Here is a 16561-nt window from a genome sequence, read left to right on the forward strand (position 1 = left end):
CAGCCTTACTGTCCCCACTGCCCACTGAGTCCTGTCTACATGAGATCTCTAATCATTAACCAGATAATAACTATGAGTGTCTGCGTGCATGTTGGAGGGATCAGGAGGAATTTGCACATAGAATATTTTTTTAAAAAAACTCTTCGTAACTCTCTCCATGTGCATAGGCTTTAATAATAATGTTCCTTAAATTACACCTAAACCTTCCAGACCCAACCCATAAAAGAATGGTGAGAAAAATCCCATTTTAAAATTAGGTCTTTAAATGGTTTTATATGTCAACATTCTTTTAGTGAAATTTTCTGCTTTTTTGTGTCCATAAAGGGGCAAAAGACAAGAATTAGATTGGGTTCCACAGGATCTTGAGCAAAAAATTTTTACCATAAAGTGATGCTTTATGTCTCAAAAACTGTATGTATCATATATGTCAGACTGGGCTCTTTTGAGTTAAACTCAAGCACTTCTAGTCATTAAATGAATTTCACACACACACACACACACACACACACACACAACCTTCAACATTATTCATATTCCTGTCAAATTTAGACTTTAAAGTTTTTTCTGATTGGAAATGACAGGTGTCTCTCAGGCGATGATGACCAAAATATACAAGGTGTTTTATGCTTTTAAAAAAATCCCACTTTTTTATTGAAATTTTAACAAAAAATGGCAAGTCTAAAAGTATTCTGACTTTCTCAATAAAAGCCTCTGGTGGATATAAGACATAATATACTGTATAGTCTGACTTTGGTTGTTGTTGTATAAGTTTATGGATACAATGTGACTTGTTCCTATTTGCCATATTTTATGTATTGTAGTGTCTTGTAAGCCCATGTAGTCTGGGCACTGTTGTGTATGACACAGAAATAAACTAAATCAATCATAATAGGAATCAAACAATTCTTATGATTGCTGAAACACTTCTTGCACATCTCCACTGCTATTTCTCACTATTCATCTTTTGCAATGAGCTCCGAGTTTTGGAGACTGGAAGACCTCCTTGTCATTATCCTAATTTTTATTTCCCCTCCACAGATTTTGTGCTAAGTCCTGGACTGGCTGTGTCACTACAAAACATAGATATTTTTGTCCTCTATCCATTTCTTCACAACTTTTAGTATCCGCTGGGGATCATTATCATGCTGAAATGCCCAGTGCTGCCCAGTGCCAAGTTTCTCTGCAGACTTTCAGATGTTGTTGACAATCTTGATGTAGCCCTCTTTTCCCGTTGATCAGTGTGCCTGGCCCATTAGCTGAAAGGCCCCCAATGCATAATGTTTCCACTACCATGCTACCATGCTTGCTTGTAGGGATAGTGTTCTTGGTTTTGAACAATTCTTTTTTTTTTTTTTTTTTTTTTTTTACATTTTATTTACTTTTTACTTTTTTTTTTTAAATTGTGGCCAAACAATTTTATTTTCATTCATTTACTACAAAATAGAAAACCAAAGGTCTTATTTGTCCAGATGAGGTTACACAAAAGCCAAGCAGGCCTTAAGGTGTCATACTTGGAGAAGTGGTATGATTCTTGGTTTATGTCCACGCAATACAGCAGAGTACATTGGACTGTCTGCTTTGTGATGTTGCTGTCAGCATGGCCCAGGTTACTCTGGATGGCCTTGGCAGAAATCCTTGGATTCTTTTTCACCTCTTGCACCATCAGTTTTACCAATTCAGTGTCACTTTTAACACCCTCTGAGGTTTTCCACAATATATAACAACTTAATTTTAATAATACTTTTTACATTTAGATAAGGCCTTTCAGCCCTTCCCTGACTTTTGAGCTCTCTCAATGCACTGTCACAGGCCCTCACTGAGCTGTTTTGTTTTAGCCACAATTTGCTGCAAACCAACAGAATGTGGACTGGTGCTTTTCTCCTGTTGAGTGTATGAAAATAGCTTTTCCCAATTACAGCTTTTCTCGGTCACTTTGGTGCATTTCATTAACATTCGCACAGCAGTTAGTTGTGCAAATGTCGGTTTCCAAACAATTAGAACAAACTGCAGAACATAGTGGACAACCGTGAGAAGTATATTATGCTTAAGATAGATAGTTCATTCTCAAAAGGCAAGTATTTGTGTCAAAGAATCTGTCAGAGCCATCAAAATCAAAAGTTCTGTAACCATTGAGTAAGAACAAGGTACTCAAATAGCTTAGTCATGTTTTCATTGTGGCCGTATGATCTGTGGGTGTTTTTGAATACAAATAGTCAGCTCTTGGGAACACAACCTGAAAATGCCAAAGACAGCACTACACACTGATATAAAGCCATTTCAAAACTACAGTGGGGTTACACATTACTGTTATTGTTACTAAATAATGACACAAAATACCTTTGATTTTCATTTTACTTGATATACCCTTTGCCATCTTATAGTAATTAATTTACTATGTGTAAATACCCACACACAAACACATATATCATATATATATACATATATATATATATATATATATATATATATATATATATATATATATATATATATATACATATATATACTGCTCAAAAAAAATAAAGGGAACTGGATCTGAATGAACTAAGTATTTTTACTAAATATCTTGTTCTTTCCATAGTTGAATGTGCTGGCAACAGAATCACACAAAAATTTTCAATGCAAATCAAATGTATCAACCCATGGAGGGCTGGATTTAAAGCTATGCTCAAAATTAAAAAGGAAAAACAGGTTGATCCAACTTTGATGTAATGTCTTTTAAACAAATCAAAATGAGGCTTAGTAGTGTGTGTGGCCTCCGCGTGCCTGTATGACCTCCCTACAACACCTGGGCGTGCTCCTGATGAGGCGGCAGATGTTCTCCTGAAGGATCTCCTCCCAGACCTGGACTAAAGCATCCGCCAACTCCTGGACAGTCTGTGGTGCAACTTGGCGTTGGTGGATGGAGCGAGACATGATGTCCCAGATGTGCTCAATTGGATTCAGGTCTGGGGAACGGGCGGGCCAGTCCATAACATCAATGCCTTCGTGTTGCAGGAACTGCTGACACACTCCAGCCACATGAAGTCTAGCATTGTCTTGCATTAGGAGGAACCCAGGGCTAACCGCACCAGCGTATGGTCCCACAAGGGGTCTGAGGATCTCATCTCGGTACCTCATGGCAGTCAGGCAACCTCTGGCGAGCACATGGAGGGCTGTGCGGCCCACCAAAGAAATGCCACCCCACACCATTACTGACCCACTGCCAAACCGGTCATGCTGGAAGATGTTGCAGGCAGCAGAACGTTCTCCACGGCTTCTCCAGACTGTCACGTCTGTCACATGTGCTCAGTGTGAACCTGCTTTCATCTGTGAACAGCACAGGGCGCCAGTGGCGAATTTGCCAATCTTGGTGTTCTCTGGCAAATGCCAAACGTCCTGCACGGTGTTGGGCTGTAAGCACAACCCCCACCTGTGGACGTCGGGCCCTCATACCACCCTCATGGAGTCTGTTTCTGACTGTTTGAGCAGACACATGCACATTTGTGGCTTGCTGGAGCTCTTTTTTGCAGGGCTCTGACAGTGCTCCTCCTGTTCCTCCTTACACAAAGAAAGAGGTAGTGGTCCTGCTGCTGGGTTGTAGCCCTCCCACGGCCTCCTTCACGTCTTCTGATGTACTGGCCTGTCTCCTGGTAGCGCCTCCATGCTCTGGACACTATGCTGACAGACACAGCAAACCTTCTTGCCACAGCTCGCACTGATGTGCCATCCTGGATGAGCTGCACTACCTGAGCCACTTGTGTGGGTTGTAGACTCCGTCTCATGCTACCACTAGAGTGAAAGCACCGCCAGCATTCAAAAGTGAACAAACCATCAGCCAGAAAACATCGGAACTGAGAAGTGGTCTGTGGTCATCACCTGCAGAACCACTCTTTTATTGGGTGTGTCTTGCCAATTGCCTATAATTCCCTAATAATTGACCCGAAAGCCTGAATTGGATTAAGCGGGGAACAAAATGGATGGATGGATGGATGGACGGATGGATGGCATCAAGACATTCCTGCCTTTCTGCCAACATATTTTCATTGATATCACATCCCTTGTGCTGCAATGAAGAAAGTCTCTCTTTGAGTGCTGAATCCACCTGCAGGACCTTTTCATAACTAGTGTGACTTTTGCAACGAAATGACTCAAGCAATGATATGGGGACTAATAATTTTATGAGAAATGGCCATTGACTGATATGACCAAAGCAAATTATGCAAAATAAAAAGCAGAGAATTGTATAAAAGCAAATGCTACATGTCCAAAAGCATTTGCAATTTGATCAATGCAATGACATATGCTACTCTGTGAATGTTCTGGGAGCATACTCTGGGAATGTTATGTTATGGGAATGTTAATTCTGGACATTTTGGACATATTATTTTCTGTAAAATGTTAATCAAGCATAGAATTTGTTTAATTTTCCACTGAAGCCTTTAACATGTAGTAACACATGTTGACACACATCTATCAATTTCAGTCAGAAGAAATATGTCAGTCTGTTCAAAAATTATGTATGATCGGTATGAACTGGTATGAATAGGCTAAAAGATAGATAGATAGATAGATAGATAGATAGATAGATAGATAGATAGATAGATAGATAGATAGATAGATAGATAGATAGATTGATTGATTGATTGATTGATAGATGTGTGTGTGTGTGTGTTTTATAAAGCAGGTGAACAGGTTCTCCTGACCTGTACAGTGACTATGAGTGAGCATTCCTTCCTCGTGCTCTCAAACATGAGCAGTCAAAGAGTGAGGGAGAGTGTGTGAGGAGCCTTGGCTTCTTGTCCTCAACGTGCTGGATCAACGCCCTCTAGTGACCATTACAAAAGGCAAGTACAACGACAACCTACCTAAACTAATCAGGAGACCATGTTGAGGATAAATACAACTAAACAGGATAATTTCCCTTCCGTGACTAGTTTTATTCATATAGTCTTTATCTATGATGCTTTTCTTTTTTTAAGTCGAGCTTATTAAAAAGCAAAAACAAAAAAAACTTGTTCAGATTGTACAGAATTCCTATGCCCACTATTTTGCTGTTTTTCTTTCTTCTTTTTTTTTTTTTTTTTTTTTTTTTTTGCTTTTGTTTTTGTTTTATATAAAAAGGGTCTCATTTACATGGACTCTTCGGGCATAAAATGGCTAGTTAAGACTGAAGAAATGTTTTAAATACATTAACCCTTATACTATGAAAATTGCCAAGGCACCTTATTGTAGGATCAACATAAGTTAGTTCAAACAAAAGTAAAGTTCAGCATGGCCTAATGACTGCTTAGTATGGGAAAGGTACCGCTTAGTTATCCATGGCCATTTATAGCCCTTAATTATGTGCCTATTTTGTGACCTCTGAGTTCAACGGGCCAATTCCTGTGTAGACACAAATCCCGATGAACAAAGGTGGAATGTGATGCCCTCTTTCTGCAGACAAGCTACCAAACGTTTCCCATCAATTTCATGGGAAAGTTCAAGCCAAGGAAACTCTTCAAGCTAAACATTGACAGCGCATTGAACCTATTAGTGCATCCCAGATACTCTGCTGATGAAAATCACAGGAAAGAGCATTTTGAACATTTAAAATGTGTGTGAGGTGAGATATATCCTACAGCTCTGTTCATGTCTCGGAATATTGGTCTGCAACGCGGGATAAAACTGGTGCTTTAGGACCCAGTTGATCCTTGTCACTGAGGCTGATATTTTCCACGTTGTGAGAGGAGGGGGCGCGGGCGGGGGTGTGGGGTGTGGGGGGTAGCCCGAGGCTGTCAATCATAGTGAAAGTGGCCGGGGTGGGCAGGCCCCTCTGACACTTTGTACCGTCGGAGGGGGATATTTAACTTGGGACTGAACACCACTCGCTACAGACACACTCACACACAGTGGGCTTAAGCAAAGAAATGCTCCACCGCCAAGTCTCTCAGACTCCTGAAGTAGGAGCGACTCAGTAGGAGCTTCTGTACCAGTTATCAAAGGAGAAGCGAGGCTCCCTCAGGAATTGACCGCTTGCAGAGACCAGCCAAAAACGCTCCAGATTATGGACTGCTTCTTCGTGCAGCGACGTTGCGATTGGGAACTTTTCTAAAGGGAATCAGCAATGCTCACTGAAAACCAGCTCTAAACTCTCACATTGAATGCGTTGTTTTTTTTGGTTTTTTTTTTTGCAGTTGAAATGCACCGACACTGCAATTCGTTGTAAAGTTTTTGGGGTTTTTTTCCACGCAAAAACGTGAGATTTCTGTGGAATAATACAACCTGAGACTTATTCTGTAAAATAAAAGTAACCTGTGCTTTTGTAACATCCACTGGGAAGATAAATGGGTGTTTAATAAGCTGGTTTCCAACAGTTCATCTAAGCTGTGGACATTTTCAAGTGAACATACACACTGCTGGAATACCACAAGTGACTTGACTTCCCCGACTTTTTCCCCCCCCTCCCAGTTAATGGACTGTGCACCCTGGGGACTTTTGTCAAACCTGCGAGCGTCAGGCGACGTTGAGAGAGACCACGTTTATAAAAGCGGTGCGTAAAAATAACATTGACTAAGGCAGCGCTCATTGCCGGGCGCGTGACATTTAAACTTTGGTGAAGTCCTCTTTTGTGCCCTCTTCTCTCTCTCGGGACGCACCGGATCTATTCTGTCTCTTTAGAAAACACTTCATTCCATGCTGCTCTCTCCTCAGCCGCTGTCATCCAGTGTAGACAGTTCGTCGTGGCTTCGAGTCCCCGGGGTAACCATGACAACCGAGAGAAAACCTAAGTGAATCCAAGGAGCGGGGTGAGGCAGAATAGAGTTTGAATAGACTAGAGTTCTCCCTATTTTGCGCTTTTTTTTTTTTCTTGTTTAGACCTAACGCTTGCTGTAAAACAAGGACATCTCACGCTTCAGTTACACCAGTGGACAAACTGCAAAGTTGAAGAGCTCTAAAAAAGCAAAGCACTCTGCTCGCTCCATGTCATTCAAACCCGGCGTGATCTATTAAAAGTATCGTCTTGCTGGTGACTGAACTTCTACTATTTATGAAGTCCCGGGCTACTCACTGCAGACAACACAGTAACTGGGATCAGAACTGACTCAATTTTCACGCGAATAGAGTTACGGAACAAGAGGAATAATGGGCCTCTCACAAACGCTACTTATTTACGTGCTGGTGTGCGTTCACCTTGGAGTTTCCCAGCATTTCCTCCCGCCTCCGTCCATCGCCCAGTGATCACCTTCCCGTCCCAGACCTAAAGGAGGACCCCGACCCGGAGTTTGACCCCCGAGAGCAGGACTTGGCCGAGAGGACACTGAGGAAAAAACTCGGCAGCAACTTTGACCCCAAATTCATGTCCATCAGCTCGCCCATGCAGGTGAACCTCTCAGCAACAGACAACCAGATGAAGCTGCATGGACCCATGCCCAACGAGATTAAAAGGCTGGACCTCACAGAGACCCCCTATGGAAAGCAGGTAAAAGTGGGCAAGAAAGCTCGCAGGAAATTCCTGCAGTGGCTGTGGACCTACACGCACTGCCCTGTGATGTACACCTGGAAAGATTTGGGCGTGAGGTTCTGGCACGCTATATCAAGGAGGGAAACTGTTTCTCTGAGCGCTCGTGCTCCTTCCCTGAAGGGATGTCATGCAAACCCGTCAAGTCAATCACCAAGTTTTCCTGCGGTGGTATTGCCAAGGATTTTTAAGACAGAAATACTGTACGTGGATACAGGTGCAATACCCAATCATCTCAGAGTGCAAGTGTTCGTGTTGATTTTCTCTGAGGAAGTAACAGAGGTCGACGGCGGGTGAATTGGAAATACGGTTTCTATTGCACTGTTAACTCTCTACAGAGGTGGGCACCATAGCAAATCTATTTTTTTATATAGCATTTTAAGTGAAATACCAACATTGTACATATTTAAGAAAATGCAGCTATTTTTTCTAATTGAACCAGGACCATATTTTATTCTCCACCCTGAAATATTGTTTTTTGGGGGAAACAGGAGCACTTCATGAGGAAGAGCTTTTTTTTTTTTTCTTCTTTTTTTTAATTTTGTATGAGACTTTGAAGATGGAATCCATAATATGCTACACTTCTTCAAGAGGTGAACTTTTGGACAACTGGACATTGATGCTGACTTTCATTTCACTGCAATGCTGCCTAGAGTTGTTTTCCTTTTCTTTTTGTATAATATTAATATCAGTAATAATTAAATTGTAAAAAAAAAAAAAGAAAAAAAAAAAAGAAAAAAGTTGAGGTTAAAGATATATATAAAGGCGTGAACTCAGCTTTTTTTTTTTTGGAATACATAGTATTGTAGGAATAAACAAATCTGTACGTTTTATTTATTATTTTAACGATTTGTGAGTATAGAGCATAAGGAAAGAGAATAGGAAAGTATACCTGAAAAAAAATATGGAAGATGTCTACTTGAATATTTCTGAAAATGACAAAAAAAAAAAAAAAGCAAGAAAGAAAGAAATAAAAAAGTAAGACATATCAGTGTAAATGTTATGGTTACACGTTTTAGCAATAAAGTCTATCTTTTCAACATGTATTAGTGTCAAGCCATGTTGCTTACAAGGAGGGTCTATATCCCCGGGGGCGTGTACACTGTAAGAAAAGGAGAAAAAAAACACCATCTGAACATGTCTCAAAAGAAACCTTTCCTTGCAAGAAAAGAACAGAGAGACTAGTGGTGTATTTTCACTGGTTGGAACTTCTTCTTTTTTTTTTTTCTTTTTTTTTTTATAAATATCATCTAGAAGGTAGCCTATTTTATTCAGAAATGTTCATTTGCAAGAGCTAAAAACTCACATTTTATGAAAATTAAGAGGAAAAACATGTTGCTCCTCTCTTTCTGTGTGTGTGTGTGTGTGTGTGTGTGTGTGTGTGTGTGTGTGTGTGTGTGTGTGTGCTTTTCTTTGTTTCTAGCAGCATGCAGATGGTGGCGATGCGGTGGAGTGAAGTTACTTAACAGCACTAAGTCCAAGTTTCAGTGGTTCTGTGTGGACTGCCTGACGCTCCACGCCGTCACAGTGATTTTAGAACGGGCTGATTTACAACGCTGTGTAATGCGCAACACATACCTCCAGCGCCTCCACAGAAGTGGCATTCATTTGTCTGAGCCAGTGAGAGAGAAGTGTGGTGTGTGTGTGTGTGTGTGTGTGTGTGTGTGTGTGTGTGTGTGTGTGTGTGTGTGTGTGTGTGTGTGCGGTGGTGGTGGGGGGGGGGGGGGGGGGGGGGTGGACGCACGTCCATCCACTGTCTACGCACACGCCAGTTTCAGGCGAGGTGTTAACATAATGCGTAAAATATGATTCAGACATTTCAAACAGTGTCAAATGATGAAATGGCGAAGCGTCATGGGGTCTGGAAGCTCCACACTAGTTCCACTGAGGTATTTGTATAGAGGTGGACTCGAGCAGACCGGCGCCTATTCAAGTCTGACCGCCCCAGAGAGAGAGAGAGAGAGAGAGAGAGAGGAACAGAGAGAGAGAGAGAGAGAGAAAGTGTGTGCCTATAAAACAATGACCAAGTGTTTTTGACATTAGCAAACTATTAATTGGAGAGTTTGGGCATGTTGTGCGCAAGTTAAAGAGATATGGCCAATTAAAGGCGCTGGAGACGCGCAGCCTTGTGAAATCAAAGCAAGGAGTCATTCTCTGTACTCAGAGCTCTCTCTCTCTCTCTCTCTCTCTCTTTTTATGGTGTTTATATTATTCCTTAAATGTAATCAACGACTTAAACAGAACTATGACTAAATGTCTGCGAGCTAAAAGCATCTAGTATTTCCAGTGAGCGCATCTTGTGTGCCGTCAAGTGATTTGTGTTTTTTGCGGGCAGAGTTGGATTTGACACTTGCCGCCCGGTTATTGTGACAGAACCGCTGAGGGGATTTGGTAAGCAGAAAAGAGGAGAAGGACGGCAGCAAGCCAGCGGAGGAGGAAGAGAGAGAGAGAGAGAGAGAGAGCAGGAGGGGAGGGGAGGGGGGGCTGCTTTCCTTACTGTCAGCTTCTTTCTTGATGATGTCTCGGGGTTTTTAGAAACTGCGTCTCTGACTCGACGGCGCCACTCAGCCGCCCCCTCTCGACTGTGCAGAATGAGGCACTTTGGGAAACAGTAACCCTTTCAGGCTCTGCCCGGAGAGTATTTTAGAAGCGTGTGAAAGGCAATACGCCGCCCTGGCTCCAGCCAGTTAGGTGCGCACCTTTCAGAAACAAACTTTTGCCAGCCAGTCATATCACTGGTTCTCAAAGTGTGGTTCGTGGACCTGTGGTTCTCGGGTGTATCCCCGGTAGAGTTCGAGGGGTGAGGGGTGGGACAAAACTCTGCAAATGAGAATGTTTGTAAAATTCTTGATTAAAAAAAAACAAAACAAAAATGATAACTTTAGTCATTGTTAGAACATAATGCTTCCAGATTAGGATGTTGAGGAGGATTTGTCCCCTTTTATGTGTGTGTGTGTGTGTGTGTGTGTTTGTGTGTGTGTTTAAAGCAAATTAAACAGTCAGCAAGCTACATACATTTATTGTCCAGATAAGCACTGCATGTTTCAATTCCACTGAGCATGTCCTAATTAAACCCCATTCAATAAAGAAAAAAGTTCACATATATTATAGATTACTCTATTTTTATATATCTATGACACTTCATATAAACAACTTTCCAGTCGTTTTCTCACTTCAGACACATAACTTCTTCATGCAACTGATGAAATCAAACGTTTATTTTTGCAGAAATTGTCAAAGCTTCAGCTTGATATAATTAATATGCAGTTGTAACAGCAACAGATAAAGTTGACTGACACATTATAGTGGTAAAAAAAATAAATAAACAAAAGCTTCCCAATCCATCCAACAAGCATCCACGTCACAGTATCCATAAAATGTCAAGACACTGCCGGCCTTTTCCCTGTCAGACACTCATCAACCATCATTGTCATCTGTCAAAGTCTCACTGCACATTCGCCAGCATACAAATGGTCCTATACCATAGTAAGTAGTTTTTGGAGTCTTCATGCACATACACACTCATATGAATGGAAGATAAAACACATTTTTGCCTGCTGTAAGGAGGGTTAAGCAAGGGCCTGGAGACAATTAGAATAGGGATGATGGGAAAGGAGGGGCTGACATGCTCAGCGGTGAAGATGATGAGCCTCTGTCTCCTGATGATTGCCAATTATTATGATGGATTAGGGTCCAATTGGGAGTGACTGGGGAGCAATCTGTGGGTGTGGGTGGTAAAGGGTCTGCAGGGGCTTTATCTCCAACAAATGTGGAAGAGACATCCATACTTTTGTGGACATGTCTCATCTAAACAGAGTAAGTGTGCAAGCAAGCTACGTATGCTGATTTCATGCATGCACCACTCTGGATGGTGCTGTGGGCTGAAAGACAGACAGAGATGGAGACAAGGGTCTGTGGCTGCAAGTAAGCCCAAACCTCATAGTTGTAAAAGCCAGTGTGTCAGCACTGGCGAAGTTATTGATGATGACAGGGTATTAGATTGAGCATTCAGGGGACACAGGGGAAACATGCATATAAACATAGATATGATTTATACATATACATATATATATATATATGTATGTATATATATATATATATATATATATATATATATATATACATATATATATATGTAACATATAATGTACATGTATGTATATATATTATATATATATATATATATATATATATATATATATATATATATATATATATATATATATATATATATATATATATATGTAACATATAATATACATGTATGTATATATTATATATATATATATATATATATATATATATATATATATATATATATATATATATATATATATATATATATATATATATATATATATATATATATATATATATATGTGTGTGTGTGTTTGTGTGTGTGTGTGTGTGTGTGTGTGTACACACATTCACCTAGAGAAAATCATAGAGAAAATCAGATGAGACCCAGCATTCCATCACAGAAACACTAACCCCAGCCTAACTTAAGAAACAACGATTGCGTCTGAGTGTACTGTATTGTTAGAAAAGAAGAGCTGCTAATGAAGAGATGAGAGTCTTTTTAAGAGACAACAAAGCATATAAGAACCTTTCCAGCTGCTCATGTTACGTCAACCATACAAGTCGGTTAGAGCTGACAAACCTGACCTGGAGTCAGCAGCAGTAGGAGCAGGCACAGTGTTCAGAAGATGCCATTCCATAAACACAGTGGTCCTTTTTGTTAAATAACAGCAGGAAACCCTAATCAAATTGCTGGTTATTGTTATCAAGCTGCAGTTGTAGTCAATTACTGGTGCTCATCGTGATAATGAAATAGACAGGTAGGACATTTCAGCAATGCTGCCAAGACATGAGAACATGCATCAGTCACAGTACTCCAGTTCTTGGTTGGTAGAATTTGGGCTTTTAAAGGTCAAATAAATTCATTCATTTTCCGAACCGCTTATTCCAATTCAGGGTCGCGGGGAAGCTGGAGCCTATCCCAGCTGGCTTTGGGCGACAGGCAGGTTGACGAACAACCACACTCACTCCTAGGGGCAATTTTAGAGTGACCAATTAACCTATCATGCATGTCTTTGGATGGTGGGAGGAAGCTGGAGTACCTGGAGAGAACCCACACATACATGGGGAGAACATGCAAATGCCACACAGAAAGGCCACTGACCAAACCAGCCAAGGATTGAACCAGCAACCTTCTTGCTGTGAGGCCACAGTGCTAACCACTGCGCCACCGTGCAGCCTCAAATAAATTCAGTTTATTATAAATTATTTGTGAAGAGCACCTAATGAGCACATCAGGGTTTTCCTGTAAAGTGCAGACAGGAAGTCACTGTGACAACTGTGGAGTTTTGGATGTTGACAAATCACAATTTCTCATTCTGACTTGTCTCTTGAACCCAATGTGTGTGTCATTGTTCTATACCTTTGTTATATTTCCCACCACTCATCTATTAATGTCAATGATTTGAAAAGTAATAATGCTCTGAACATAGTCTATTTTAAGTCATTTGCATCCTTAGAGTTCCAGTTCAGCACAGTTCGGCACTCCAAATCATGTTGCAAGATCCTGATCATCCAATATACTCTTGTGCTGCTACCATTTTAATGAGACACATAGTGTCAGAGTCACATTTCTGCAGTCATGCTTGGTGATTACTCAGTTTAACTCTTATTAGATGTAACAGATATTGTATGCGAAAAGTAGGGTCTAAAAATAGAGTTGTGGGTGGTGGTGCACTCTCAGGGCTGGGAATAGTGCATATTCTGAGCTCTGTTTCCATGGTTACTTGTACTGTCTCCCATTGGCAGTTCAGGCCTCAGACTCATAAAACTGTCCTTTGAAATCAATAATGTTTTGTCCCTTACTAATATATATGTATATATATATATATATATATATATATATATATATATATATATATATATATATATATATATATATATATATATTCCTTTCAGTGGTTACCTGTTTTGATCAGGTAAGTGCTACAAGGGATGCAGAGTCAGGCAAACAGCTGCACAACACAGACTTTGTGCACACGCATTCAGATGACAGACATCGTTATTGGACAGCATTCATTGGTTGCCCACATGAACAGTTCTTGCTTTTAATCAGCGTCTGACCATCATAACGACACACACATAGTATGTTTAATGTGTCTTCTTGACTTCTTAACGTGTGTTTGATTAGATACACACACTCCCAACTCCAGTAGAATCTACCTTTTCCATATAAATCTCCTCTCAGCTCACTGATCACTGCTGTAATCCTTACATGCACACATGTACACAGTTTCACACAAACATACACACCTCCCCCTCACAATCTGTCCAGTTGCTGTCTCCCAGTACCCCTCTGTGCGACTAGATGGCATGCTGAGAATGTTTACTTTCGCCACAGTGTGTATTTACAGAGTCTAATAGTTTTTTAGGCCGCAATGGCGCCTCACTTGGAAACGTGTACAATCCACCTACTCCTTCTACCAAACACACACACACACACACACACACACATACCTAAACATACACAGAAGGCATACAATACATCCTTCGTGCCAAAGGACAAATCATACTTGTGGAATTTGGTGTTTGGCAGTAGTGTGAGCCGTTATGCAGCCAGATGACAGGAGGAGGCAGCTATATCAGAATGTGATGTTACCTCCATGTGTCCACAGTGAATGGTAATTAAGCTAAGAATAAGCTGAGTAACAGCATGTGTGCTATGAGAGTGAATGAATTCATGAAGTGCTTGCAGTGAATGGATGCACAATGTCTTGAATGGCAAAAAGAATTCCTGCATGTGTAAACCAGTTAGTGTGAAAGAAAGAGTATGAAGGTAATGAAGTCCTTTCTGGACTAGACAGATTGACAACAGAGCTGGAGTCGGATGGAATCCTGCACAGGAGATGAACCTGTTAGCTGATTAGCATATTTATGATTATTCAAAGTAAAATCAGCATTGATTTAAAAGAGATCAAATAGAAGTTTGAGACTTTGATTTAAATATGGAAATGAGAAAAAGATTCAGAATGAATGAAAGACCAAAACTGTTAGCATTTATAGAAGCCTTTTAAGGATTCCTCTGTCGTTTGCTTTGATTTTAGCTTAAATTACAGTAATTTCAAAACAAGTCCATGTGAATTGACCTTTTTTTCAGATAGAAGTGCAGATATTTAATGTGACAAAATATATAAATAATGCAGTGTATGAATGTGACCATGAGCAGGAATATGAAAAATCACCACAACGTGTAAAAACCTCAGGAAAATCTGATTTTAGTGATAAATAAGGTGCCCAGCAAGCCAAATAAGAATGGCCTGTTTCATCCTTTGTCTCTTAACTCATCATAATTGCTTCATAAAAAATTAGCCATATTCAATGCATTTACCTTTGTGTAGTGCATTGATATGCTTTTTATGAATTGCTTTGTAAATGTGTGTAAGCATGAACTAGTCAACAAATGGCTTACATGGCTGTTCTACCTGGTTTAACCTCAGCTGTATTCTGTAATGCAATTTATTATTTCTTCATTCAAATCAAATCAAAGATACTTTATTCATCCCCGAGGGGAAATTCAGAGTTCAAGCCAGCTCGTCCAAGGTCAGACATACAAACACGTAACATTCATGACAAAAGAGCAATACAGAGCCGAGCTTAAGCTTAGGCCATGCAGCTATTATACCAGCGCTGCCTTACAATAGATAAGAACAGAGATACAATAGAATCATAGGGGATCGAGGGCAAAAAATTTGCTATTTAGCTGGATTTTCACACCAAAACATCTTGAAGTTAGAAATTTTGATCTGGTGTAAAATAAAGCCTATCAAAACAACACTCTTATGTGACAAGTGTAAGATGACACACACTACACTTTCCCCCTGAAATGAACTTAACAGTGTTCAGAATTTACCATCACAGATGTGCCACTTAACTATGTCATGCACCCCAAACCTCCGCTGGCTGGCATCTTGCTCCTCTTTAGTCTGGAGGATGCAGTGCCCATGATTTCCAAATAAAATTCCTCATTTTTATTGATCACAGCATCATCTCTTTATTCTAGTATATTTTAAAGCATCTCATGTCCAGAAAAAGTGGAGGTACTTTTGGATGTTTGTGTGCTAAATGTTATGTTTGAGTTTTCACCTGCATCTGGAATCCAGCAAAAAACTGTTTACTCTAAATGGTTTCACAAGCACTCCTGACCTCATACAATGATTTCCATCATTGTTTTTTTTTTTTTTTTTAATACAATGCTACCTGAGGTCCTCAAATTCACAGCCTACAAATATTGGCTTCCATGCAGCCTTGTCAAGTATGTTCTCCAGATTTTTTGATATTCAAGATAAAACATTAAGAAATGGGAAAAAAAAACAAAAAACAAAAAAAACTTTACAGCTACTTTTATAACTTACAATTTAAATTCATCCAACATACAAATATTATACACCTTTTGATTAATAGACCTGTCCTGTTTTTTCCACAAAAAAGAAAAAAGCAAAACTTGAAACATTTTGAAAACGTATGGTTTTAAATGAAGTTCTGTGAGTATTAAATTAGTTTGTCCTCTAAAACCATGAAATGGATAAGGGAGATGGTGTACTCAATCCCACTGAAAAGACAGAATCAGCATTACAAGTGGAGTCTAAGACACTCAGGCCATTGTTTTATTTCCTTTCTCCGATTAGACAAAGACAGCAAGGGGAACCAAACAGGTGAAAATAATTGGCTGTACTTTCCCCATTGGCCTGCAGTGCAAAACTTGGGCTGTTGAACCTGACGTCCTGACGCCTGCCTGTCTGTCGTATTCAGCCGAGGTGGTCTATTCAGAGTTAGGGACCAAGGGACACACAGCACACGGAGTGAGGATGAACATGTGTGTGTGTGTGTGTGTGTGTGTGTGTGTGTGTGTGTGTGCGTGCTCATGTATGGTGTGTAAGGGGGAGGGAGGAGGCCGAGTGAGCAGCAGAGAATGCCTGGTGATGGGTTACCAAAAACAGAGCACCAGGGGACAATAGGACCCAGGACATTCCTGACATAACCCCAACACACCGGGGAGGAAGTGGA

At 40.3% G+C, this 16561-nt stretch overlaps 1 protein-coding gene across 1 annotated transcript; it reads left to right on the plus strand.

The window, feature by feature from the left end:
* Positions 1–5871: 5871 nt before the first annotated feature.
* Positions 5872–8369, plus strand: nog2 (noggin 2). Its single transcript, XM_079260386.1, is given in 4 exon segments — positions 5872–7176; positions 7178–7544; positions 7547–7636; positions 7639–8369. Coding segments are annotated over 4 exon segments (630 nt in total). The 5' UTR covers positions 5872–7104; the 3' UTR covers positions 7740–8369.
* The last annotated feature ends 8192 nt before the right edge of the window (positions 8370–16561 follow it).

The sequence above is a fragment of the Telmatherina bonti genome (genome assembly GCF_933228915.1).
Source record: "Telmatherina bonti genome assembly, chromosome: 21".
Taxonomy (NCBI): Eukaryota; Metazoa; Chordata; class Actinopteri; order Atheriniformes; family Telmatherinidae; genus Telmatherina; species Telmatherina bonti.